This window comes from Corvus kubaryi, unplaced genomic scaffold, assembly GCF_017639235.1.
Source record: "Corvus kubaryi isolate FWS band 111438036 unplaced genomic scaffold, C.kubaryi_AGA036_p1.0 37036, whole genome shotgun sequence".
NCBI lineage: Eukaryota > Metazoa > Chordata > Aves > Passeriformes > Corvidae > Corvus > Corvus kubaryi.
The window spans coordinates 474,403-502,280 of NW_024581016.1; the positions used below are offsets into that span (position 1 = coordinate 474,403).

A 27,878-nucleotide genomic window follows, 5' to 3' on the forward strand; every position below is an offset into this window, starting at 1 on the left:
AAAGGCAGCATCATTCTTCACTATGTCCTGCTGATTTGCCGCAATATTGACTTTGGAGAAAAAAATGGATCAGAGACTTGAATCAATTTCCTTACTTTTATATCACACTTGATTTATTACATTTAAAATAGAAAGTAGTTACAGTTAAAAAGTCCTTTTACCTATTCATGCCATGCTCACACTAATGTATGTTGGATTTACTGGCAGAACACTGTAATTTTTGGTATCAAAGTAAAGACTGAAAGTGTTTCACTTGAACAATTTCAGACATATTTAGATTTCACTGATGCAAATGGCCTTGTCTCAACCAGGCATGTCGGTCTCTACAAAGAAAAACATGAAGAAAAGTGCCCCCAAAAAGCCAGAGAAGGACTTTAGTGTATGCTGCATGTTTCCCTCTGACTCCTTATAAACAAACATAATGTGATAATTACAAAAAGTCCCTCCTCATACACATGAGGATCCACAGCCCCACAGGAAAATAACTGTTCTTGCTCTCTCCATCTCTGCTTGCTCAATAAACTCCCTTTATTTAAACTCTTTTATTCAGTTTCAGTGTCAGGTAGTTTTCAGATTAATTAAATATTTTACTTTCATCTTGTCAAGACCAGTGATTATTGCTGATAATGTTCAATTAGTAGCATGATGGGACTTTAGTAACAGTAGTTCTGCTACAATCATCAATACTACTTAGAGCATTTGTTCATGCGACTTCTCTTTCAAAGCAAGGGTGTGGGATGTGCTTAAATATGCAAAAAATATTAAACATTATTTCCTAAGGTATTTTACAAAGAACAGTGATGTTTTTGCATTATAGCTCTTGAAGGGAGGAAAACTGTGGATCAAATCTGGTTTTAATAACAGTATTGTAGCACAGTCATAATGCTAAATTAGACTAAACATTGCCCAATACTCTGGCTTCATAAAGCAGAAAGTTCAAATGTGGGACAAACTAAGGAATTGCTCCTATGTGGTATTTCAAGGGATATAGAGACAAAATCCACCTTTGCACAGCCCTCACAGATGTCAGGAAAATTAATCCACAAGCACCAGAGGTTTATGTCCAAAAAGGAGACAGAGGAGTCCTGTTACTTTATTCGAATAAAGGGAAAGGCCATGGGTCATTCCCCTGGGGTCTCTCAGATTGTTTTGGAGGATGCAGCCTCTTTTTTATCCTCATTTCCCTCTCTCTCTCTCCCCACTAGCTGAGGTACTTGAGAGGTACAGACTCCCCGAATCACGAAATACAGACCCCCTTCTAATGTATACCCCTCCCCCCTGTTCCTTTCCTATGGAATTCAGGGTTCCTCCCATCGCTTCTTTCATCCCTCAGTATCTGGCTTTACCTATCAGCAGACCCACGGTTTATAAAGACAAATCTCTCTCCCTCCTTTCACAGACCACCACCCTCAGCCCCTGAGGCAACTGTCTGATGGATAAAATAGAAACAACCTGGACATCCAGGAGGTCTTTCGGCCTCCTATCCCCCTTTTCCCACCCGCCTCTTACTCCTGGACTTGAGGAATTTCTGCGCCAAAGGGAACTACGGCTCCCCCAGTCGCGACATCGCTCACACACTCCCGGTCCCTCCTCCCGCGCCGGTGCCGCGGTGCTCGCTGGGTGCTGTAGTTCCGGGCCTGGCGGAGGATCCTTCCCGCTCCCGCGTCCCCCCCGGAGCACAGTAAGTGACCCAGCTGCGCTGGAACCGCGCAGGGGCCGCGGCTCGCTCGGGGTCTGTGGCTGCCGGTGTCCCCCGCGCTGCCCGAGCCGGGCTGGGGGCGCGGGGGCGGCCCGGGGCCGTGCGCGCCCCAGCCCGCGCCGCAACATGGCGGGGCACCCCTCACGGCAGCTCCGCTCTTCAGGGCGAGTTCCCTCATGGCTTGGCCCTCACGGCATCCCTTTCATGGCAAATTCCCTCACGGCTCGACCCTCGCGGCACCCCCTCATGGTGTCCCTGTCATGGCTTGGCCCTCATGGCAGTGCCCTCGTGGCGTCCCGCTCATGGCAGTCCCCCTCATGGCTTGGCTCTCACAGCATAACCCCCACAGCGGTACCCGCAGGGCATGGCCCTCAAGGCGTCCCCTTCATGGCACATCCTCTCATGGCATGGCCCTCATGGCATCCCCGTCACGGCTTGGCCCTCACAGCATTGCCCTCATAGCAATTCCCTCACGGCTTGGCCCTCACGGACAAACTGGTGAAATATTTGCTTGAAGTAAATATTAAACTTCGAACCTCTCTGGTTTCGGACTTTGACTCACTTGGGTTCTTTCCCTGCTGTTTGCAAAGTTGGGGGCTTACCAACTTTTTTTAGAATTTTTTAATCTATCCAGTAGATACTGGAATTAATGAGCAGAGTGAATAATTACTCCCCTATTTTGTGTATGTACCTGGAAGGGTAACACCGAAAGGGCATTTCAAGGATATTTCTCCCCCTCATGGTGGTACAAAACACTGAGCGCTTCCAGCATCCTACATTGCTTGAAGTGTCAAATTTAGTACTTTGGGGGTGGTTGTAAAAGTTTATGATCCTATTTATTTTTAGCAGCAAAACTTGAGGGAATGTTTTGCCTTGAAAAATGCCAAATCCAGCTGTTTGGAGGATCACACATGGAAACAAGGGGCCTGTCTTGTGGAGCCTCAGCTTGGGTCATGAAGGACACATAAAACAAGGACTTTTCTTCTTTTATTTTGTTTTCTACACCACACTGAATGGCAGGAGGTGGAATGAGATGATTTTTAAGCTTCCTTCCAACCCAAACTGTCCATGATTCTGTACGGCCAGGTGAGAGCCAGGAATTCATCCTAAATAAAACACGTGAGCAGAAAAAGCTTATTTAAACCAAAGATCTAACTAAAAATCATAATTGCCAGCAAATTCTGGAGGCCTCCGAGCTACTTCAGCAGCTCTTCATGTATTGAAGTCTGAAGAAATGAAAAGTTTTCTAAGGCTGTGTTTTTTTCCTTCAGGAAGAGCCTAATCCTGTCCCAACCCAACCTTGCAGTTCTCTCGTGGGATTCTGGCCATTTTGCAGGTTTGGTTGCTATGGCTGTTTTTTGTTGTGCCTCAGAGCTGCCTGCACACTTGACACCGTGAATTCCATCTGGAAACTGAGCCACACAGAAAAAAAAAAATGCAGAGAGACATCCCCAGCCCCTGATTCCACGTCTCTCCCTGGGACCAGGAACAGGCTGGGGCAGGAGGTGGGAATGGGAGTGCAAACTTGCAGCCACCGAGTGTGTCCTGGTCACTCCATCAGTCAGGATGATCCGAGGGCACCGCTGGGTTTGCTCTCTTCACCGTCCCTGGCTGCCTTGTGCTGCTGCTTCCCTTGTGCTCCTGTCGTGATCCTTCGTCCCTCAGAGACCTAGCTCAGCTCGCTAAGCTGGGAGTATTTCCTTTATATATACATACAGATGTAGATATATTTACTTTGCTGCATTGGTTACCATTGTGGTGTCAGCTTTCCAGCACTGTTTTCCTGATCCAAGTGACCGCACACCCTTGGCAGACACGGGAGGAAGAGGGAAGGAGAGCCTGGAGGTGGAGAGGTTGGTGGGACCAATGGGGAGCAGCCCCAGGCAAGGGCAGCTCAGCCCCGTGTGCGCCCGCAGTCGCTGAACCTGCAGCTTGCGCATCCCGAGCCTGAACAGGGGCCAGCAGCTGGCAGAGATTCCCGGGAAGGCCAGCCCGGAGCTCCCCTCCTGAGTGCCAAGCTCTGGGAGCACTCGGAATGTGCAGTGAGCTCCTAAGGAGAGACTCAACCCGTGGATTAAGTCAGAGAGCAGAAGAGCTGGGTTCAGCCCATGGGGGTCTGGGACTGCATAGCCTGGCTGTGAGCGAGTTTGGGAGCTGAGTAGAGGATGGCAGGGTGGGTCCTCGGAGGGAATTGAAGTTGAGAGCAGAAAGTTTTAAGTTTGAAGTGGGAGGAGGAAGTTCCAAGTTTTGGCTTCTTCTCCAGTCCCTTCTTTTGATTATTTTATCCCATAACAGGTCTATGAAAAAACCCCTAAAACTCATGAACAGCTCAGACTGCTGGGGTCAGAAACACACAGCCCTCAGTGGGGTGGGAACTGCACAGCCTTCCCAATTTGGGGTTTTTCCTGACTCCTGTGAGAATTCTTTTTTTTTCTTCTCCTGCCTGACTGCAAGAGGAAGAATGAACCTTGTCCTTTAGTCCAGAGCCAAGTGCTGAGAGCTCCCCTCCAGGGGCTGGGGGTTGTGGATTTGAACCTTTACAGTGACACTGGGTCTGCACTGTTCAGGAAAGTGCTGCCACTGCTGGGCCATTTTCCAGACTCAGCTCTAAGAAGGATAGGAGTTCATTGCATCCCAGGATAGTTTGGGTTGGAAGGGCTTATCCAGTTCCACCCCTTGCTCTGTTGAGGGATACCCTCCACTAGACCAGGTTGCTCCAAGCTCCGTCCAACCTGGCCCTGAATTAAGAACACTCTGGGCAAGGACCATGTCTTTGATCTAAAGAAACTTGAATTCCTGCATCAGGTTTCCTGAATTCCAGTGTTGGGAAGCAAAGATATAGAGGAGCACAGAGGAAAGCAACAGCACTGGATCTTAGTTTAAAAAAATACGCAGTCTGAAGCAGCAAGCTTCAGTCAGAGCCTTTGCTGTTTGTGCTGGAGTGCAGAGATCTGATTTTAGTTGCACCTTTCCTGCTGTAGTTTGAGGTAAAGTGATAAGGCACTGCCTTATTGAAATACTCCACCCAGCTGAGATTAAATATTTAGGTGTCTTGCATCACACTTGAGAATAAATTGCTTAAGGAGTTTTATATTTTCTTACAGAGTTCTGTTCATAAATGCAGCCAAGGAGCTGAGTGTAACCCCCAGGTCTGTGCACAGGGTAAGTTTGGGAAGGTCAGTGGCTCCTGTCCCTGGCCTGTTCCCGGGGAAGGGACAGCACCTGAGTGCCTCATGTCACTGCTCCCTGTATCTGGAACCTCTCCGTGCCCTGTGCGGGAGTCAGGATGGGGAAGGCTCTCAGGACTGTGGGCTTTGCCTCCCTCACTTGATTTTCTGTGCTCCACAGGCCCTGGTCGAGAGGAGGAGTTCCCTGGTTTGTTGGTGAGCCCCAGCTCCTTCCTGCAGTGAGGATAAAGGTCTCTGGGCTGATGCTCATCCCTGCTGACTTTGTCCTGGCATCCTCGGGGATAAGCTCTGGGAATCTCCTTGTCTTCACTCTATCCTTGCCTCCTCTCCTCCTGGATACATGGAGTGATTAACTCGTTTCTTCTTTCCTGTTCTCACTTCTTATAAGGACCTAACAACAGACCCTCTCCTGAAATGTCACTTACCTTCATTTTAAAACATCTTTTAAACAAACATCTCCTTCTTTACCAAAGCAGACAATGGTTGCAGAAGGTAATGATATCCTGTGGTTTGGAATCTTTAAGGATTTCACATGTTGCTTCCAAAAATCTCAGGGGTTTGATAATCCTCACAGAGTAAATATCTACCTTGTGAATGACTTTAGGTCTTTTGAGAACAAAGTTTTGACTGCTGGATTAGTAACAAAAATAAAAAGGAATGTTGCCTCTTGGAATCTTCATTTTTAAAGTGAGGTCCTGCTGGGCAGCAGAGGGGCCTCCGTGCCATGTTTGAGTGTCAGTGCAAAACAGAAGCTGCCATGGCTACATCTGAGCCTCCTAAACTGGCATTGCCACCACAAATTCTTCTCAAGCCACATTCCTAAATAAAAGTTGCTAGGATACCATAGTGGGATGCACAAATAACACTTACCTTCCAAACAAATGTGTGAAACTTAATTTTCACTCACATTTTGATATAAAATGATTAAATATTATTTGAAAATATCAGACATGGCTTGTTCTATTTACTGCTCCCATATAAAGCTTTGTCCTGCATGTGATGAATTCTTTCAGCTGAGAGTAGCACCAGAATATGTTACCTCAGGGAAGAAAAGGGGGTGATTCTTTGAGTGAGTTGCCATCGTGGTGAGTCACTTGAGGTGGCCACAGTGTCACTGGGTCTTCAGGCTGTGCTGATCAGCAGTGTGGGCTTAGTGGAGTGTGAATTTCTTAAGGGCCTTAAGCTGAAGGAGAGCAGGGCTGGATGGGAGATTGGGCAGGAATTGTTCCCTGGGAGGGTGGGCAGGCCCTGGCACAGGGTGCCCAGAGCAGCTGGGGCTGCCCCTGGATCCCTGGCAGTGCCCAAGGCCAGGCTGGACATTGGGGCTTGGAGCAGCCTGGCACAGTGGGAGGTGTCCCTGCCCATGGCAGGGGTGGCACTGGATGGGCTTTAATGTCCTTTCCAACCCAAACCATTCCATGGTAATTTGCATCATACCCCTTATTTTTCATACTGTTGATTACATAGACTAATTTTTATTTATTGCAAAACTGCAGATCCTGATTTTTAGATAAAAAGAGAATGTTCCCAAGCTGATTAATGAACATTTTTTAACTGGAAAAAAAAAACCTGGGATGGGACAGAATTTATTTTGCATGTTTAGAAACAATAGGATAAGCTGCTCCTGTTCTGCAAAGCTTTTGCCTCTCACTCCTAGAGCATTTGTAGGGAAGCTTCTGTTGCCTATTCCCAGCTGGAATGGCCAGAGTTCCCTGACCATTGGCTGCCTGCAGGGTCATCAGTGGGGCGGGAATGTTGGGGCAGGGACATTTTAACCAGGGGCTGCCAATCTCTGCTCTCTTTGTGCCTCTGAGCTCCTGAGTCCTGCTCTCCTCAGCCTGGTACACATAGCACAGAGTGAGTATGGGCTCTCTTGGGTTTAAATCATTCTGGTTTAAAGATTTTAAATTATTAAATTAAAAAATTTTAACATCTTAGAAGTTAAAATTTTAAAATATTTTTTCAGAAAATTATGTTGTGTATAGTTCAACTTACTATTGATAAAACTTGCCTTAAAAATACTGTTTAGTGGCCACTGGCTCTGGGCACCACTGACAATGCTCACTTAACTTCAAGGAGACAGCTGCCTGCTGTGTGATAAATGCTCTTCTATATTACTATTATAGTACTGTCTTTATCTAATTCATCCCTTTGTCCTATCCCTCATTCTTTTATCTTTTCTTCTTTCTTGAGTTGTAATATAAAAGAGTTGATTATAATGGGGTTTCCCAAATATCTGTACCAAAACTGATCGTTTTTAGCCTGAGATTTTTTTATTGCAAGTAATTGTGGAGTTTTAAAATTAAAACATGTCTGCAACTTTGCAATATCTGTATTTGGCCCAACACTGGATTAGAAACCTGTTGGTGTTCCCCAGCATGAAACTACCATTAAATGTTAGCTCTGGTGTCTTGAGTTGATAGTGAACAACTCAGTGTTAATTTTCTATATTTAATCCTCCTATCCGTGTTTATTTTGACTTTATTCTACCTGGATATTTTGCCTAGTCCAGATGTTTTTCCTCATCAGGGCATCTTTGCTCAAGTCAAGCTGTAGCAGCTGATGTGAAGGAAAGGCACATCCCTGCCCTATCTAAAAATCTGCTTTGGATCATTTTTGCTTTTCCCTTAGAAATCTTTTAGGTTTTGTGGGTTTTTTTCCCCTTTTCTAAGATACATTTTGTGTTGTCATCCTCTCTTGTCCTTCTGCAAAGGAGAGATCTCTGAGCTCACCTTGGGGCACTGGACAAGTGCAGGTCAGTGACCAGCTGCATGAAGAGGGTGGCCCTGTTTGTGTGTTGTGTGTGCTGGGATTACATCAGGGACACTCGTGGTTCCTTTTGTCCTAAACTCTTACCTGGGCTCTGTTCCTCCTCCGGGCAATGGGAGAATGGGAGGGGATGCCTACAGCCTCTGCCCTGGAGCCAGGCTGGGAGAGCTGGGGGTGTTCACCTGGAGGAGAGAAGGATCAGGGAGAGCTCAGAGCCCCTTGCAGGGCCTAAAGGGGCTCCAGGAGAGCTGCAGAGGGACTGGGGACAAGGCATGGAGGGCCAGGAGGCAGGGAATGGCTTCCCAGTGCCAGAGGGCAGGGCTGGATGGGAGATTGGGCAGGAATTGTTCCCTGGGAGGGTGGGCAGGCCCTGGCACAGGGTGCCCAGAGCAGCTGGGGCTGCCCCTGGATCCCTGGATTGGGGCTTGGAGCACGCTGGGACAGTGGAAGGTGGTTGGCAGGGGGTTGGAATGGGATGAGCTTTAAGATTCCTCCCAAACCAAACTGGCTATTATTTTAGGTCCAAATAAGGACATACATAATTAGTTTACAAACTATGTCCTTCCTTTTTTTCTTTACTATTTTCTGACTTCCAGTGGGTTTTGTCAGTGCAAGTGAGCTCTTCCATCAGGAAATGTGTGGAGAGTGCACACAGAAGTAAATCTCAGAGAGCAGAGGCTTCCAGAGCTGCTCAGAGAACACGTTGTACTTTTGCCAGGAGCCCCGTGTGCGTAAGCTGTGTGTGCACACCCGGCTGATGACGTGCTCACCCATGGACCCGCTCCCACTGGCCAGCAGCATGTCCATGTGTTTTCCCAAACCTCACTGGAACGGGAGAGTGGAGTGGAAACCCCACACTGCGTTGTCTGAGTGAGCTCCTTTATTAATGCCACCTGTTGCTGGCCTTGTGGTTGTTCTCTCCCAGGAAAGCCAGAGCTGGAAGTTATTTCCACGTCTCATTGCTGGAGCCTTTCACTTCCATGAGATGTTCAGAACTTTTCAGGCATTGCTTCTAAAAACTCTTGAGTGGCCCCATCCAGCTCCCAACACTGTTCCTGCAGTGGGTGCATCTCAGAAGGGCTTTGACCTTTGCAGACTTGGATTCTCCAAGGAATTGTTGCCCAGAGAGGCTGTGGACTCCCCATCCTGTGCAAGGCCGAATTGGATGGGGCTTGGAGCAGCCTGGGACAGTGGAAGGTGTCCCTGCCCATGGCAGGGGTGGCACTGGATGGGCTTCAAGATCCCTTCCAACCCAAACCCCTCTGGGAATCTGTGATTCTCTAGGCTGCAAATCCCAGCCTGGTCACTCATCATGGTTTTTCTTCTATCCCAGACTCCTGTATGAGTAGGAGCAGTTTCCAATGTGGCAAAATCAATCCCAGGATGGTTTTCCTGACTGGTTCCTGGTATGATCTGGGGCAGTTCAGCCTTGGAGGTTTAGTGTGTATCACATCTGATGAAGTTCTCTAGCACTTTGTGGTGCCTGCAGTTTGCTTTCCCCACCTCCCCCAGCTAATTCCAGCTGTTTTCCTTGTGTCCTGATTTTCCTGCAGACCCATGGCTGAGCGGGTGCTGGTGATCGGCAGCGGAGGCAGAGAACATGCCCTGGCCTGGAAGCTGGCCCAGTCCCCACACGTGAAACACGTGTTTGTGGCCCCGGGAAATGCAGGGACAGCTGACAATGGAAAAATCTCCAATTCAGGTAAAAACAAAAAAATACCATTTTTAAATTTGATAACTCAACCGGGAAAGTCTTGAGCTGAAATCACAACTGGTAGTGTGAAAGGATGATGATTATAGTGAAATGATGATGGTGAGATGATGATGATGATGGATTACCATTTTTTAAGGTTTTGGGCATGTAAAATATATTTTAGATGCAGTTAAGAAGGAAAAAAAAAAAGTCTGAGCAAAGCCTTGTGTAAGTTGTGTCATTAATTTTATAAGATCTCAGCTATGATATCTCATTCTTTATGCTTGGGTTTGGAGGATTAAGCCAGAGCTGTTCCTCTGGGAATTCAGCTCAGGATAGTTGCTGTGGTTCCCACCTCAGTTTCCTCCTTTGTTCTCAGAATGGCGTTGAAACCCCATGATCACCACAACCCGTGACAAGAGCACTCTGTCACTGTGAACATAAATTCATTCCTTTGTCTTAGTGACCTTAAGAAATCAAGGTTATTTTCCAATATTTCTCTCTGTGTACTGGCTGCCTGGTTTGAGCTCTTAGTTTAACATATTAAGCTCTGACTGGCTGTAACTGAAGCTTTTCATCGTTTTTGGTTTTGAGAAATCAAGCTTCAGAGGTTGCAAATTGAGTATCCAAAATTTGGTCCTGCGTTTCAACAAAATGGACCAGGGAATCGGTCCAAACCACAGAGATTCCTGTGTCCTTTCCATACTGGATCCTGAGTGAGGGGCTTTACCCCACCTAAGACTTCAGTTTTCCCTTTAGAATGTGTGCTAAGATACAGAATTCGAGTTAACACAGGATGCATGTGAGTGTGGATCATACCCATCCATTTTCTGCACTCGTGTTGGTGTGGGAGCAGCTCTGTGTGTTGCTGTCTCGTGTGGAAACCTGAGTCCTGTCAGGTTCTTGTACAGCAGGGAATTATTGTCTAGAATTCCATTGGAATGCTTCATTACAGGCTTTTTAAAGAACTTTGTCCTTAACTTCTCTGACCAATCACAGCATCATGAGTTGCTCTGTTGGGCCTCTGAGGAGAGGCCTGGAAGGAAGAGCTTGACAGGACCAGAAAGTGAAAAACCCCCTTTACCTTTGTGCTAAATGGGGTCGGTGCCAGGCTGCAGGGCCTGTGGAATGGGAATTCCAGGGTTTTTTTTTCTTCAAGCTGTGCCTTTTTAAACCCCTGCTGGTTCTTTTTTCTCTCTCATTCCATAAAAAAACTTTGAACCACCAGTGGGTGATGGTTGAGCTCGAGCCAGGTCCATGAAATCTCCCATGTGGAATAAATTGGTTTGCTCTGCACATGGGCTCACCTGTGCTGTGGGAGAGAAATCTTCACCAGCCCAGGAAGAATCCAGAATTTGTGAAGAGTTTGACTTATGTGGGTTTTTAAGGAAAGAATTTGGCTCACCTGTTCAGGAATTTCAGTGCTGTCACTGGGGCCTTGATTTAACTCAGGGTGGAAAATGGGAAACAGCTTTACAGAACCACATGAGCCCTGTTGTGTTGTGTGGGCAACAATACCTGGGAAATCTGGGAATGTCTGGGAAACTCCTTCCCTGCTTTCTGGGGATTTTTTGGTATAATCAAGATTTGGCTCTGAAAGTTTGTTCTGCCTTCGTGGGTCACAGAATTGCCTTTAATTAACATTGCAACTCCACTGGGTCTTGGGTGATTACTGAAACGTGAAAAAGTGAGCTGAAAATGATAAATAACCTTAAATCTTTCAAACTTTGCCTGCATTCAAGTAAGAAAAAAAATTTTGTGGTTGATCTAAGCTGGTAATTGTTTCCAGCAATAAAGAGGGATTTAGGCTGAGTGCCTAAATACAGGTTTATGTTCAATTTAGACTGGATTATCAGGGCAGTTTTGGTGCAGAGGCACAGACAATGGCTTGCTGAATGCAGGCAGACATAGGTGTGTCTGTGAGTGGGCTTCACTATCCTGACACCTCCTTCTGTCACATTTTACTTCTCAGTGCAACTTGTGCTCTTGAATTTAAGCTCCACCTTTGAAAGCCTTGGTCCAAGGTCCTCCTGTCTGTTCCAAAGGAATGTTCAGCTGTTGTTTTAAGCAAACACAGTTACAGAAAGGTCCCCTTTCAGTCAACAGGCTGAGGAAAATGATGTTTGGGAGGGAAGTAAAATCATGGATAATCAACATGATTTATTCCTTCTTGTTTGTTGACAGGACATTTCCCCATCATGTAAATCTTGTGCCACACTCACTGTTCATATCATGAGTAGATCAGACCTGCAGCAAGAAATCTGGGGTGAATTCCAGGCTCTTTCTTTTCTCTGCTTGGAGAGGGACTGGGGGACAAGGGCTGGGGGGACAGGAGCCAGGGAATGGCTTCCCAGTGCCAGAGGGCAGGGCTGGATGGGAGATTGGGCAGGAATTGTTCCCTGGCAGGGTGGGCAGGCCCTGGCACAGGGTGCCCAGAGCAGCTGGGGCTGCCCCTGGATCCCTGGCAGTGCCCAAGGCCAGGCTGGACATTGGGGCTGGGAGCAGCCTGGGACAGTGGGAGGTGTCCCTGCCATGGCAGGGGTGGCACTGGGTGGGCTTTAAGGTCCCTCCCAACCCAAATCAGTCTGGGAATCTGTGATCCTATGAATTTATTCATCCAGGATGGGGGGCACACAATGGCACAGACACAAAATCCTGTTCTCTCCTTCCTCTCTCGTCACTTCCCAGAAACTGATTGGAGAGACCATCAGCTCCCAGTGTATTGGCAGTCTTCTGCCATGTCCCAAGGGAAAGGATGAGAGAAAATGGCCCTAAGTTGTACCAGGGGAGGTTCAGATTGGAGATTGGAAACAATTTTTCCCTGCAGAGTGGTGAGGCCTTGGGATAAGCTGCCTGGTGGAGTCACTGTCTCTGGGAGTGCTCAGGAGGAGTCTGGATGTGGCCCTTGGGGACAGGCTTTGGGGTGCTGCTGGTGCTGCTGGGGTGGCACTGGGTGATCCTGAAGGGCTCTGCCAGCCCTGATGATCCTGGGATTCTGTTCTCCCCTTGCCAGCCCTGTGCCCTGGTGTGCTCAGTCTCCTCCCTGCATAGGCAGCCAATCCACGCTGTGCTCATCTCTTTTTTGGCTCTCTGGATCCGTGTTCCCATCCTCTGCAGACCTTGGCTTTATTTATTCATGATAAAAGCAGTGGAATTGCAGAGCTTTGCATAACTTTTGGATCATGAGATTGACATTATTGTCTTTGGTGCAGGACGTTTCTTTTGTTTGCTCAGTTTGGGGCATTCCAAGTGTCATCACACCGAATGTTTGTTTTTGGAAAGATCATGGTTGTAACAACTTGAGCCCACATATCCTCAGCCATAGTGACAGCACAGTGTCCTTCTTAATTAAGTTCACCATAATATTAAAAAAAGTTCTGATTCCCCTTGGTTTCAGAGGGCTCAGTTTGGTGCAATTTTAACTGGCACTAAAGAAAGAAAGAAAAAAAGAAAATAGATGAGTTGGAATTCTACCACCAACCATTTGTTTCATCCCCAACACCCTCCTGGCACCAAAATCATAAAATCACAGAATTGTGGAATGGTGTGGGTTGGAAGGGACCTTAAAGCCCATGCCATGAGCAGGGACACCTTCCACTGTCCCACGCTGCTCCAATCCCCAGTGTCCAACCTGGTCTTACATCTGTAAAGCTCCATGGTGACCATCCTCAGGGAGGAAACTTGCTGGAAAGAAATTTTTTTTTCCCTTTTGAGTTTTTTTTTTCTTGGATTCTTTGCAATGTGGCTTGTGCTGGCAAACACAAGGGGGTCAGACCGGTTTGCTGGCTGGCAGCCCAGGGGATCCCAGAGCTTTTTATCTCACCTTCAAGAGCAAGGTGGGTTGACAGGGCTATGAAGGTGGGGAAGGGTCTGGAGGGGCCCCATGAGGAGCAGCTGAGGTCCCTTGGCTTGTCCAGCTGGAGCAGAGGAGCCTGAGGGCAGAGCTCCCCGGGGCTGCAGCTCCTCCCGAGGGGCAGCGCAGGGACAGCTCCGATCTCTGCTCCCGGGCCAGGGACAGCACCCAGGGAGCGGCTGGAGCTGGGCCAGGGCAGGGTTAGGTTGGATTTTAGGGAAAGGTTCTTCCCCCAGAGGCTGCTGGGCACTGCCCAGGCTCCCCAGGGAATGGGCACGGCCCCGAGGCTGCCAGAGCTCCAGGAGCGTTTGGACAGCGCTGCCAGGGATGCCCAGGCTGGGATTGGTGGGGTGTCCGTGCAGGGCCAGGGGTGGGACTGGGTGATCCCTGGGGGTCCCTTCCAGCTCTGGATATTCCAGGATTCCATGATTTATGACTCTCTGAAGGTGGATGTCCAACCAGAGCCTTTGCCTGGGGTTTGGGGGTCTGTTTTGGGTGAGTCTCTGCCAGTGTGGGCTTCACTCTTCTAGGTTCCCAGTGACCTGGCAGCCCAAAAGGTGAGGCTGGTGAGTGCTCTGTGACAACTCAGAGGAGCACCCATGGATGGGATCTTCCCCTGTTTTGTGTCTCCAACAGCTGTTCCAGTCAGTGACCATGCTGCCGTTGCCCAGTTCTGCAGAGATCAGGACATCAGGCTGGTGGTGGTTGGTCCCGAGGTTCCTCTTGCTGCTGGTAAGAGAAACAAGCTGGAAATCACAGCCTTGAGCATTTAGGAAGAAAAGTAAATTTTAATCCTCATCTGTGCATCACTCACCAGTGTCTCCAGTCTGAATGGAAACAGATCCTCTGGGGCAGTTTCCCTGAAATTCAGAGTCGTGCTGAGGTGAAAAGGAATTTCTGAAGGGTAGTGTGTGAGCAAGAAAGCCAGTTTTGGTTTTCCTATGGAGTTTTCATGTTTTGAAATAATTATAATTTGAGTCTTGGTAAAAAAAACCCTAATTATAAACATGCTGATAGTTTTTCTGCTTAAACCATTTGTCATCTTCACAGAAGACTCATGTTGACCTTTTAGCTCAAAGGTGTCTTAAACCAAGGGAGGATTGTCATCCTTTCCCAAACCCAGCACATCCTGGGGGCCTCCAGTGGTGCAAGGTTCCCTGCTCCTGGTTCCAGTGAGGAAAGCAGGCACTGCAGACACCCAGATCGCTTCTTGTTCCTGGCATTCTTGCTCCAAGGAATCGTGCACCCCTGGACTTGGCTGGCCTGACTCCCATAAATCATCTGGAGATTTATAACATGTTTTGTGTTTAGGAATTGTGGATGACTTGACAGCAGCTGGGATCAGGTGTTTTGGCCCCACAGCAAAGGCAGCTCAGCTGGAGTCCAGCAAGAGCTTTACCAAAGCCTTTCTGGATCGTCATGAGATCCCCACTGCCAGATGGAAAGCCTTCACTGATCCCAAAGCAGCATGTGGCTTCATCAACAGGTACAATTCTTGTCATTTTAGACATATTCTTACTAACAGTGTGCTGGATATCCAAACCAATCAAACGATTGCTCATGTATCAACACTTTTGGGATAGAACATCTGCCAAGGTTTCACAGGGTCACCCACCATGACTCTCTCAAACTGCAGCAAGTCTGAGAAAAAAGGTTCCTCCTGCTTTGAAATGAAATGAAAGTTCAGTGTTCAGTTCACAGGAGAATGTAGGACAAGCTGTTACTTTTTTGCCAGTCTGCCTGCTGGGGAAAGGCAGGGAGCAGCCCAGAGCCATCTGTGCTGGCTTCTTGTCCCTCTTCTCCACCAAAAAAACCTGGAGAATTACTCAGCAACTGATGATCTGCTCATCACAGTACAACCCAGGTCACCCCAGATGATACAAGAGTAAATTCCCGAATGGAAAGCAGTAATGAACAGTCAGGAAATTCCCTGGTGGGGAAAAGAAGCAGAAACCCTTCTCAGGCAGAGCATAACGAGAGCAGCCTGGTGTGATTTGTGTGTTACTCAATAAGGTTGCTGTGAAAACTGAGAAGTACTTTGGTCTTTCGACTCTTGAAACGTTCAAAGTGTCTTTGCAAGGACTGTTCATGTGGAGTGTCTGTCCTGTGCCTTGGCAGTGCCAACTTCCCTGCTTTGGTTGTCAAAGCCAGTGGCCTGGCAGCTGGCAAAGGAGTCATCGTGGCTTCGACCAAGGAGGAGGCCTGCAGAGCTGTCACTGAAATCATGCAGGTGAGCAGGAATGTCAGCACAAATCAGCTGTTCAGCACCTCAGAGCATCACAGATACTCCTCCTTTCATGTAACAGGAACTTGGCTGTCAGACATCAAATCTTTTACCCTTTTATTTGGCCAGCCATGAAACTCGGTTTTATTTATTGCTTGAGGCAGTTCCTTTAGGCTAAAATAAAACCGTTCTTCATGAAAACCCACCCTTATTTCACTTACTCATATACGCAATTCCTTTTTTTTTTTCACTGTATGAGACTTTTGCAATCCTGCAGGTCCCACAGTGCAGGAACACGAACTCAGTGATTGAGGTGATCTTTACAAGCACCATTTGGACTAAGCACAGCACTTAAATGTGTAGTCAGATTCTAGTGGGATTATTTCAAGTGCAATTCACATTGAGGAAGGGTATTCCACAAATATATTTGGAGCATCAAGATTTGAAGTGAGGCCAAATGAAGTATTTTTATCTGACCAGTGAAGAACACAGAGCTGAGGCTCCCGGGTCTGGCCCTCAGCTGCTGTCAGCAGCACAGCATCCTAAAATTCCATGGAGCTCTGCTGATCCATGGGAGACATTATCTGACACACTTGTGCTTCAAGAGTCAGAACATGGGGGCTGCAGTCACATTTGGGGGGGGGCCTATGGTCACTGGACGATTCATGTATACAAAAAACCAGCAAGTTAGAGAGTTCTAGAGATCCCCAAAATCACCTTGGCAGTGTGGGCTGGTTGTTCTTAATTTCTTAATTACCCAGAATATGCAGCCAGGGTTCAAGCATCGCACTGGGATACCAAAATCCTGCTCCCTTCCCACGTGTTGTATAAAATTGCACTTCTTTATCAAGTGAAAGTGCAGATTGGAGGCTTGGTAGTCATTGCTGTTGGGGTGAATTTCAGAATGTAGAGCATGAGGAATTGCTCAGTAATCACAAATACCCTCTGCCATTTGCAAATATTCAGTAATAAACCCTGCACTTATTTGAGAATAAGCAGAAAGGAGGAGTAGGGATTTTACCACTGCTGACATCCCTGGGGGGAGAATGGATTCATAGTCTCAAACCTGTGCTGCATTTTTGCTGTATTAAAAATACATATTTGTTGTTGCATTTTCAGTAGTTTAAAACTGGAACAGAACTAAAGAGATTTTGTTTTACTGTAGGATAAGAGTTTTGGCACAGCTGGGGAAACTGTTGTTGTTGAAGAACTTCTTGAAGGAGAAGAAATTTCTGTAAGTGCATTTTGCTATAACACTTTGGTTCTACCTGTTCTGAATTGTTTGGGATTCACCAAGTACCTTCACCTACAGAGGAGGATTTTATTAGCTAAATTAAAACCATTCCCTGCTTATAAATACAATTGTATTGGTTAAAGACAGCTGTGCTAAGAACCAAGCTTCCTGTGGTCTGTTAAATTAAATTAAATCAAATGAAATCAGAATAACTGGTGCCACATGGAAAAGAAAATCCGAATCTTAACACTTTCAGTGTCATGGAGGGCCCAGATCTGTGTTAGGATTTTCTGACAGCTCAGTATTTTCACAGTGTTGATTTATCTGCAGACACAGAACACTTCCTTCATTCTAAGCTGATTCAGCTCCTTCATTTAAAATCTGGACCTGGTTTAAATGGCAGAGTGGGAAGGAGAACGAAGCCCAGGGTTGGGCAACTTGACACCTGCAGCACATAAAGGACAACAGCCAAGCTCCAGCTCAGGTTCCCCAAGTCCTGGGGCTGGAATGGGCTTGTGCTGGAAGTTGGGAACATTCCTCTTGGAGCTGTGGTGGTTACAAAGTCAATCAGCCCCAGCTCTTGCCATCTCTCCATGATCAGACTTTCCTGCCCACAGGGAGAAATGGATGTGCACATATTGGGTGTCTTTATTCCCTCCTGCTTGCCTAGACCTGTTTAGGAACCAAGGGATTATCCAGCCCTTCATTCTCTGGTGGGAAATATGTCATGCTCCTAAATATTCCTTGGAATACCAAGCAGATTTATTGCAATGTAACACAATAATCCAAACATGCAGTCGAAGGTGGGTTTTTTGCTCTGCTGACTGGCACTTAGGAAGGAAATGTACTGCTTGACTTGCCCAGAAAAATAATTCACCTTCCACAAATGACTTATTTTTTAGTATATTAATATTGTGGCTTATTTTGGATCCCTGCTGGTTTTATAATTAGCATTATAAAATGGTTTTGAGTATTGCTCCCATTAGTCCAGACAGGGAACAACGTTACCCAGTTTGAGTGTACAACATCATCCAGTTCCAGAAGATGCCAGCAGGCTTGTTATTCTGAAGATATTGAGGATAAAAGCAACTGCTATATACATAATTTATAAATATTTCACAAGTAAATAGCTTTATCAGCAAGGACAAGGAAGTCTTGGAAGGAACGTAATGCCTTCCTTCCAGGGCAGGGGCTGGGAAGGGAAAGGAAGAAGTAATTTCCATCATGGAGTATTTTAATTAATTAATTTTTTTAAACCTTTGGAGTGTTTCTTTTCAGTGCAACTGCTGATGGTATCATTTTTCTAGGTTTTATTAAAGGCAATTTCTGAAGGAAGGTCACACAAGATGAGTCCCTGCTTCCTGAGGAAAAGGCAAATGCTTAGAACCCCATCATTTATTTTATCAGGGAGGCAGAGTTTATCCTCTTGAATATCCCTTTGTCACAGTGAAAACCATCTATATTTGCACTAATTGCACTTGAGTTTTAACTCTTTTCCTTGTTTTTAGTGCCTGTGTTTCAGTGATGGGGTCACCATTGCTCCCATGCCCCCAGCCCAGGACCACAAGAGGCTGCTGGATGGAGACGAAGGCCCCAACACAGGAGGGATGGGAGCTTACTCCCCAGCTCCTCAGGTGCAAATGGATTGATAAGGAAGGGAAAAATGCATGGATAAGGATGGGAAAATGGACTGATAACGGGATGTTTCACTCCAGCTGTACCACAGCCATCACTGAAAACCTGTGGGAATGTTTAATTCCAGCAAGAGGAGCAGGAGGGAATGGGCTCAGCTGGATGGAAAGAGCTGCTTAAAGCAGACATGGCCAACTAAAATCCCCAGCTTCACAAATTTCTCTGAAGAGGAGGATACCTCTACTGAGTTACTTGGAATTATAAAGGGAGAGTGTTATTTCTGCAAGCTTATATTTGATTGGGATTGAAGTGTTATGAAATGCTGCTCATTAGAACCAAGTGCTTAAACCCACAGTTTTATCTTGTGCCAAACAAAGCTAATGGTGAATGTTGGCTGTGGCTTAAGGTGGTTTGGGGTCTGCTTGATAGGGAACTTCTATTGGCAGAAGTAGAGAGAAAAACTTTCTTGGCTTTCCATTGGAGTGGGCAAGAGACCATCCAAGAGTTCTGCTTGGCTCTTAAAAACACAAAATCAATCCCTCCCTTTTTACAAACGCTGGTTTCTAATCCTTTTCGTTAGATTTCTAAAGATTTGCTGCAGAAGATAAGAGAGACTGTTCTTCAGAAGACTGTGGATGGCATGAGGAAGGAAGGTGTCCCCTATTTGGGTATGTACAAAACGTTGGGATTTTTAACCATCAGGAGATCAACTTTTTATTTTGCTTTTTCCTCTTTGTTGCCTGTCTCACACGGGAAGTTAAGGGAAACAGCTTTGATTTATTGGGAACTGGGTTTGGTATCAGTGGCTTGATTCAGGGTCCATGGAAATCAACAGCGGTCATTTCATGAACAGGGGATAATTCCTCAAGTGAGGAAGAACAGAAAGGAAAATGTTAAAAATAAGATGCAAAATGGTGACCACAATTATTTCTTTTTTTTTAAATTTATTTTTACCATTTCTCAAATTCACTGAGCACAGGTGGCAGCCCTGCTATCAACAGATTCAAAACAAGTGAGTTCCTGAGATATCTTTTTGTATCATCTGTTGTTCTAGGTGTGCTTTATGCTGGATTAATGCTCACCAAAGATGGGCCTAAAGTTCTGGAATTTAACTGCAGATTTGGTGACCCAGAGTGTCAGGTGGGTTATTTTGTATGATTTGGCATTATGGGGGGAGTAAAATCTGTGACCATCTACCACTACTGGTAACCAGCTTTGGGGTGAATAATCAGCTCATTGCACCAAGATTTAAAATATTTGGGTTGTTTGTTCAAGGTAGAAGGTCTGTTAGGAAATTGTTCCATTCCAAAGAGGATTCCAGTAGGCTGGACTCAAATCTGGGCTTTGCAAGGGTCAGCTTGAGGAGAGCTCAGCACTTCCCTGTCTTTTCTGGAATGGACTCTGGATTTTTCCTTGCTCGCTGTTGACAAGAGGAACAAAACTCTTAAGTTCTATTCTTCAGAATAGGTTCTTCGTCCTCACCCTTTTCCCTCCATATGTAACAATTATTTTACCCACAGAAATTCTCTTTAAGGAAGAGTATTTTTAAGGGCTCACGGATGACACACTGTATGTATAATGTGTGAAAGTGCAATATGTGGACATATTTAATGCTGTTTTTACAGCTGCATTAATGTGCTTTCAAGGCCAGGGAAGGCAATGCAAGAGCACCTTGTCTGATTTGCTGCTGTGTGTTTGTGTAGGTGATCCTGCCCCTGCTGAGGAGTGACCTGTACGAGGTTCTGCAAGCAGTGATCAACAGGAGGCTGGCCAGCTCCATGCCAGTTTGGAAAGAGGACAGTGCAGCTGTGACTGTGGTCATGGCTAGCCAAGGCTATCCAGGGGCATATCCCAAGGGCTTGGAAATAACAGGTAAATAGAGCAGGAGGAGCTGCAGGAGTCTCATTCGCCCCTGGCCTCTCCCTGTCCTCTCTTGCTGCATGTGGGTGAATCACTAGAACTGAGGTTCATAGAAACTCTGGTTCTGGGTCAGCAAGAACGGCTGGGTTTTCACACATCTCAGTTTATTTTGGTGCATTTTCAGCTCTCCACACCGTGTTGTTATTTGATATTGGCACAGCACTGATATTTAATACCTGCTACAGTCAGGTGGTTCTGATCAGGTTCTTGGGTCACATTGATGCTGATGTTTTGTGCTCTGGGTGTCACTGAGGCATAAAAACCCAGCTGGAATTAGATGCTGTGTGTCAGCTAAATGCCTCTTCCCACATCCCTGAGCACACAGGTGACTTGTCTCTCCTTCAGAGGCAGTTTTTACAGATTTATTCCCATTTCCCAGCAGGATCACCCTGACTTTGACTGTGGTTTCTAGACACTTGATACCCCTTCACTGAGAACATTCTAACCAACAGCTGATCTTTTTAACAATACCCACAGGGCTTGCCAAGGCCAAGCAGCTGGGGCTGGAGGTGTTCCACGCAGGCACAGCCCTGAAGGATGGCAGGGTGGTGACCAGTGGGGGCAGAGTGCTCACAGTCACAGCCATCAAGGAGGACCTGCCGGCGGCGCTGCAGGAGGCCAACCTGGGCGTGGCTGCCATCCACTTCCAGGGGGCCATCTACAGGAGGGACATTGGCTATCGGGCCATAGCCTTCCTCAGGCAATCCAGGTAGATATTGCAAATCCCTGAAGTGGGAATAACTGGTGTGAAAAGGATCTAAGCACATCCCTGGTTAGTATTAATAACTGGTGTTGATATTCTGTGTAACTCTTGACAAGTTTTAACCCCATCCTTGTAATCAAGCTCAGCAAGACCAGCCAAGGGAGGAGCATTTTGAATGTCTGATCCATGTTCTCACTCTCCTAAACCTGAGTTAAACTACAGTGACAAGCACACAGGAATGATCTGTGCTGCTGCAGTTGCTAGGTCTGGTTTAGGGAAGGTGAACTTCTGCTTCTTGGACTTTGGATCACAGCTTTTGCTCTGGGTTTGTCCTGTCCAGAAGTCTAATATTTGATATCATGAAATGTGGTCACAGCCCCAACCTGCCAGAGCTCCAGGAGCGTTTGGACAGCGCTGCCAGGGATGCCCAGGCTGGGATTGGTGGGGGGTCTGGGCAGGGCCAGGGGTGGGACTGGATCATCCCTGTGGGTCCCTTCCAGCTCAGGAGATTCTGTGATTTTATACATGAACAAAGTTCAAGCTGGCTTATTGGCCCTTTTTAGCTTTTAGAAATGGTTAAAATTACCTTGAGCCCCCCACCTTGTTGGGATTTACATTTTACTGGGATAGCTGGCTAATAACAGGGTAGGGTTCATCACTTCTTTCCACTCTCTTTCCACTGTAAGACTCTGGAGATGATATGGGTGTGGGGGTTTTTTTATAGCAGGGAGTCCTGTTGTCTCTTTAATGTTCCTGAAAGCTTCTTGCAGGTCTTTAGACTCATTTTTACCTAATAAGAAACTGTTCTGCTCCAATGAGCTCCAAACATACCTTTTCCCAAGGGGCTGTTTTGTAGGCTGGGAAGCACATCAGTGATGGTTCTGTTGCTGCTGGCAGTGTATCCTGATAAGTATTTTGTAAAATTATGATCAATAAACTTCCTAAAAGAACAAGGGTGTTGGTATTTAGTCTTCTTTCTCTCCTAAGTGCTCTGCATCTCTTGACAATTTGATGTGAAAATGTGGAATTGGGATTTGTAGTAGAAAAAAAATCAGGTCAGTGAGGCAAGAGGGGGCACTTTGCTGAGCAGTTCCCTCCCACACTGAGTTCCTGGGCCACAGCCAGCAGGTTTCCTGCCTGGAATGCCTGCCTGGGAGGAGCCCTGGAGGCTGCTCCAAGTTCTGCTCCTGAAGGGGAGTCGGGATGCTTCAGTCCCAGAATCCCAGCCTGGGTTGAGTTGGAAAGGACCTTAAAGCTCATCCTGTTCCTGCCATGGCAGGGACACCTTCCACTGTCCCAGGTTGCCCCAAGCCCTGTCCCCTTTGGACTCAGTGAAGGAAAGGGGATAGCTCTGGAAATTTGGGGACTCACTTCCTCTTGGCAGCCTGGAAGGACTCAGTCCTGAGGCACCTCATGAAAATTGCCAGAATGCTCAATAAAAAGTACTCCAGAAAATTTTAAAAATTAGAGATTCATTTAAAGGATCAAAGCAGATACCAAAAAAAAAATTAACAAATTTGAAATACTCCTACAAACATGGTGAAAATCAGGTGAACATTTATCATATTCAGACTGAAAGGGGCTGACTTTGGTTGTTGCAGGTCAATATTTCCTTGAGTGTTATTCACAGCCTGAACAGCTGCCTGTGGTAATTCTTGTCCTCTTGCCAGTTTTTGGGCAGGGATATGCTGTGAGTGCAGACACCTTTGGATTTTCCTGGTAGCACTGCTCCTGGGCCAGTTGTTCTGGCATTTGAAGTCTTATCAATTCCAGATGTTCCAGCAATGATCTTCACAACAGAAATACCTTTCATCCTTAGCACTAAAAAAAAAATTCCCACATCCTAAAATAAGATTTAATAGAGTACAAAAATATTTACTCCATTTAATGCAATTGTAGACATTTGTGTCTGTCTCTGACTTTTTCAATATTTGCTGAATTCTTGACCTGGTTGCTGAGATGGGTTTTGTGAATTAACTGAATATTTTTTTGTTCAGCTGAGTCAATTATAAGTGGGTTTCAGTTGTTTTGTTGTATTTGTCCTTGTTAATCACCACTGTGTTTCACCCTTGGCATTGAAACTTCAGGCTGCATCCCATCAATAGGAGAGAGAAAACAGGGGTGGACCTAAAGTAGGGATGCACCTGGTTCATGCCATTGACAGCCTGGGAATAACAACTGCTTAACTGGCATGAGCTGTGTTTGCTGGAGTGAAAAGTCATGAAAGTCCCTGTCCCCAAAATGGAAAGGTCCCTCTGTAAATGTGGGCTGGTGCTTCGTGTGCCCAGAGGGCTGGGGGGACACACAGGTGACACCAGTTAGTTCCAGTGTGTGGATCTTACATAAACCCCACCCGGAGCTTGCAGGCATCTCCTCCTAGATTCCTAAACCCCACTGAGGAACCTGGGTCTTTTTAAGGAAATATGAAACATATTCTTTATTAGAAAGCCCACTGAAGTTAGAAAGAGGTGTGGCTGCTTTTGTGGGGGGATCATTCTGGTGATAAGGAGAGGCAGCTTTTAAGCTGCAGCTGTAAAACTCTGGAAATATCCTGGAGGTTATTGATTTACCTGAGCCTTGTGGGTGGAAAAGGGACGTGACCTCAGCCCTGCTCTGACCCAGCCGTGCATTTTTGTGCCTGTTTTGGTTTGGGAGCTTTCCCACTGACACCTCAAGGCCTGGACGGGGTGCTCCCTGCCCTGGGCTGGTGACAAGGTGGGGATCAGTCACAGCTTGAGGTCTTTTCCAGTCTAAGTGATTCTGGGATTCTGTATCTGGCCCAGGGATTCAAACCTTGCAAAATCAGATCTATGCTGCCTATTTCACCTTGTTGTCAGAGGTTTGGTTGTTGGTTTTATCTTGGGATTTGACCATATGATCCCAGTGCTCTGATGTCATCTTCAAGACTCTGGAATTATCCGTGTACTGCTCCTGGCAGCCCCTCCTCAGACAGCAGGATGGGATTCTGCACAGTTAATCCACTTGGGGATGTAAAGAAGTAAATATTATTTGAAAATACATTCACTAATCAGCTGCCATCTCATTTTCCCCACTCTTCCAGAGGCCTGACTTACAAGAACAGTGGGGTGGACATTGAAGCAGGGAACACTTTGGTGCAGAAGATCAAGCCCTTGGCTGCAGCCACATCAAGGTCAGGTAAGACAAGAACCTTGTGCTCCTGTTTTGGTCACTTCTTGGCAATGAGGTTTATCAGTTGATCCTGATCTTGATAAGAAGATCATATTTATGTGCCCTGTCTGTTTCCACATGACACAAGAAAATCTGTGGTAAGCAAATGCCTGGGATTTTATTCCAAATGCACAGCTTTTAATCCCCAAATGGCTCTAAACTCCATCTCCTGAATGCCAGGAGTGTTGGAGAGCACAGTTCAGCACTGTACAAGGATAAATGCAAACAAAAATCCCACCATTTCCTGCTGGGTTTGATTCCATGGATTGTTATTTCTTGCACAGTGACCTCTATCATTTGGGGGGGATGAATGTTTAGGAAGGTTATGAGATGTAGAATTCCTGACACAGATGGGGAACACACACCTTTTGCTTGGTGAAACCAGCATTGATTCATCCTTTTTTGGGGGTTCAGGCACATCTTGCTCTAGCAAGTCCTTGTAATTCTTTGGACAGATTTAAAATATCATTTAAAATATCATGAAATAGCCCTTTTATTTCAAATTAACTGAGACCCTTCTAATAAAGTCAGATATACAGAGAGGGGAAAATATACATGTTCTCACACCAGTACAACAATCTTACCACAGTTCCTCCTGTTTTTCAGAGAAGCACTCAGTGCAAGGGGGAAATCTGTCAGTCACAGGAATTCCTGACGGTTCAGTCACAAAGTTGGGGATTTTTAGGCTTAGGCTAATGATGAATTAAAAAGACAAAGCAATCTAAGCAGATTAGGAGCTCCTCAGTGAAGAGGTTCTAAATGCCAGAGAAAAGTTTCCTGGTGACAAAGCGAAGTCGTGTTGATAAACCTTGGAGGGAATTTCTGGTGGAGATCCTGCAGAAGGCCCTGGAAGTAAAGCTGGGCTGTTTCTCCTGTTTCCTGGCTGACAGGCTGCAGTGCAGAGCTCGGAGGCTTTGCTGGGCTCTTTGACCTGAAAGCAGCTGGTTACAGAGATCCCATCCTGGTGTCTGGGACCGATGGCGTCGGCACAAAACTCAAGGTAAGGTGGAAATCCACAGCAAAGAAGGAAAAACAGCACAGAAGGGAAAATATTCTATCAGAAAATAGCAGTTGTCTTGTAAAAATACCTATTGGCCTTTCTAAAAAGGGGATGAAATCTGAAATTGCCCTTCTTAAGGCAAAAGAATCAAATACCTGTAAATAGCCAGAAGTTGATATGATGCCTATATTAAGGATGTAATCAGGAATTTTGTTTCACAAAGGCAGCATCTCCACCCTCAAAAGGATTATTCATGGGGAAAAACATTTAATCCCAGGTTTGCTGTTGTGTTTGGGCTGCAAGGAAACCCCTTTCAGCAGAGTTTCCTTCTCAGTGCCTTTTGGATTTGCCATGGAGACAAGAATAATTCCTGAAGAGAGTTAGGGGATGATAAGAAACAAAGCTTCTCCTCCAAGAACGCCTGGAGGGACAGTGGGATTTTGGTCCATCGCTCGCAGACCCCGCTCCTGATTTCAGTCCCTTCCAGACCCTGGCTCATGTTCCAGGAGCCCAGAGCTGATCCCAAGTGTCTTGCAGATTGCACAAGAGTGCCAGAAACACGACACCATCGGGCAGGACCTGGTGGCCATGTGTGTCAATGACATCCTGGCTCAGGGAGCTGAGCCCCTCTTCTTCCTGGACTATTTTGCCTGCGGCAAACTCGACGTGCAAGTGGCTCAAGGTGTCATTGCAGGAATAGCTGATGCCTGCAGGAAAGCTGGATGTGCTCTTTTGGGTAGGAACACTCTCCTCTGGGGGATATGAAAAACCTTCTGCAAGGTCTTTGTAGTTGGTTCTAATGTGGTTGGGTTCCTACTCTATGGAAGGATCTGGGAGGAGTGAAAAACCAAAGTGTTCCCTGTCTTTGCTTTCAGGGAACTTCATCTCTCTAAATCACAGGGGAAGGAGACAGTACTTTAAAAATTTAGGCACAGATTTAGGTTGGATATTGGGAAAAGGTTCTGTCCTTTTTTCCAGTTTTTTAGGGAAGTTAGGAACAGAAGTCCTTTCTCAGTGGGAGTGTGTAGTTTTGGGGCCATTTACAAGCCTTGAACAAGAGGCTCTTTATGCCCTCGTTTACTTTTTTCCTGCATGAACTGTTGGTCAGCTTTATGTTTGTTTTAAGGTGTTCTCTGCATTTATCAAATATAATCACCCCATTCATGCTGCAGCAGGGTCTGTGTTAGGGGAGCCCTTGCGATGAGCTCTCCAAAATGTCAAGATTTTATTTCCAGTTCAAGACTTTCAAACTCCACGGGCCTTTCTGCAAGAGCTGAATCTTCAGCTCAACAAATGAAACTCATCACCCCACTGATAGTGAGGGGGTGAGGGCTCATCTCCTGCTTGGTTTTGCACAATTAACTATGGATTTAAATGCTGGATGGCCAAGCACTTCTCCCCATTTTGTCTCTTGGCTTCTCCATCCTCCATTTGATTGAGCCCTTATTAAATACAGCTGAAACCCCAGGACTGAAAAAAGCAGCTGAAGCTGGAGCACAGGGCAGGGAGTGAAAAGTGGGAAGAGGGGAGAAAAAGGCAGGATTTTGTCCAGAGCAGCTGGGGCTGCCCCTGGATCCCTGGCAGTGCCCAAGGCCAGGCTGGACATTGGGGCTTGGAGCAGCCTGGGACAGTGGGAGGTGTCTGTGCCGGGGTGGAATGGGATGAGCTTTGAAATCCTTTCCAACCCAAACCACTCTGGGATTTTATGATTAAAAGACAGCTTTTTTAACAGCTCTTTGCTGTGTTTTTGGTTCCCCAGGAGGAGAAACTGCCGAGATGCCAGGGATGTATCCCCCCGGGGAGTACGACCTGGCTGGGTTCGCCGTGGGGGCCGTGGAGCGAGGGCAGATGCTGCCCCAGCTGGACAGGATCACTGAGGGGGACGTGGTCATTGGGGTGGCATCTTCTGGGGTCCACAGCAACGGCTTCAGCCTCGTGAGGAAGATCGTGGAGAAGTCCTCCCTGGATTTCTCCTCCCGCGTCGGGGTCTCCGGGGATCAGACACTGGGTACCGCTTTCCTCTCAGCTTCCCAACACTTGACACAGTTATTTTGTCTGGGCCTTTGAAACTTCCCTCAGGCACCAAAAAAAAATTCATCTTTAGTATATTTTCTTCTTCTTCTTTTCCTGGGAATCACATGTGCAGGGAAGAAACAAAGGGAGGGGGATAAATAATTAATTATGTGCTAAAAAAAAAGGTAGAACTTTGTGTTTCTCTCTAGGACAATGCTCACTAATATCCCACAATTTGCTAGTTTGATATTTGCTTGATTTTACATTGATTCACATTTTTCTCCACGCTTTTTCCCTCTCCCATGGACAGGAGAACTCCTGCTAACCCCAACTAAACTCTACAGCAAGACTCTGCTGCCTGTGCTGCGCTCGGGCCACGTCAAAGCCTACGCCCACATCACTGGAGGGGGCCTGCTGGAAAACATTCCCAGAGTTCTCCCAGAGTGCTTTGGTGTCGTTTTAGGTGAGAGAGAAGGAAAGCTGTGGAAAAATCCTCATGTTAATGTGGATTGCTGTGGAAGCCTGTGGACATAGGGCCACACCAGCTGATCTGTGCTGTAGGAGCTGGAATTGCCTGTCTTGAAATGTTTGAGTTTTTCCTTGTACCTGAACCAGAGCCAGGCAAAACACTTTGTGGTGGAAAGACTGCTCCCCATTGAATTCCCTTCCCTGGTGGTGTTTGGGATTGGATTTCTTAGGACACTTGCAAAAACAAAACAACCTTACCAGCAATCCCAAGTCAGCTGTCACCATTTGCAATT

General features: G+C 46.5%; 1 protein-coding gene across 4 annotated transcripts; it reads left to right on the forward strand.

Annotated features, from left to right (window-relative positions):
• The first annotated feature begins 1,601 nt into the window (after positions 1 to 1,601).
• GART (phosphoribosylglycinamide formyltransferase, phosphoribosylglycinamide synthetase, phosphoribosylaminoimidazole synthetase) lies at positions 1,602 to 27,666 on the forward strand. Of its 4 annotated transcripts, none has more exons than XM_042020637.1 (18): positions 1,602 to 1,681; positions 4,804 to 4,861; positions 5,048 to 5,117; positions 9,210 to 9,358; positions 13,839 to 13,934; positions 14,514 to 14,688; positions 15,321 to 15,432; positions 16,592 to 16,660; positions 18,169 to 18,294; positions 18,873 to 18,960; positions 19,347 to 19,432; positions 19,996 to 20,164; positions 20,690 to 20,921; positions 23,977 to 24,071; positions 24,995 to 25,104; positions 25,642 to 25,840; positions 26,864 to 27,112; positions 27,428 to 27,666. In XM_042020637.1, exons 4-18 carry the CDS (start codon positions 9,214 to 9,216, stop codon positions 27,649 to 27,651), a joined length of 2,175 nt encoding a protein of 724 aa, XP_041876571.1. In that variant the 5' UTR covers positions 1,602 to 1,681; positions 4,804 to 4,861; positions 5,048 to 5,117; positions 9,210 to 9,213; the 3' UTR covers positions 27,652 to 27,666. The 4 variants fall into 4 exon arrangements, with proteins under 4 accessions (XP_041876571.1, XP_041876572.1, XP_041876570.1 ...); XM_042020638.1 differs by having other exon boundaries at positions 5,048 to 5,082; XM_042020636.1 differs by lacking the exons at positions 1,602 to 1,681; positions 4,804 to 4,861; positions 5,048 to 5,117 and adding an exon at positions 6,638 to 6,744.
• Positions 27,667 to 27,878: the final 212 nt, after the last annotated feature.

What these genes read in the sequence shown, in the direction of transcription:
- GART (XM_042020637.1), top strand. Translation starts at nt 9,214, where the DNA reads ATGGCTGAGCGGGTGCTGGTGATCGGCAGCGGAGGCAGAGAACATGCC. An exon ending in GCGTCGGCACAAAACTCAAG is followed by an intron (nt 25,105 to 25,641) that starts GTAAGGTGGAAA and finishes AGTGTCTTGCAG; the next exon opens with ATTGCACAAGAGTGCCAGAA. An exon ending in CTCCGGGGATCAGACACTGG is followed by an intron (nt 27,113 to 27,427) that starts GTACCGCTTTCC and finishes TCCCATGGACAG; the next exon opens with GAGAACTCCTGCTAACCCCA.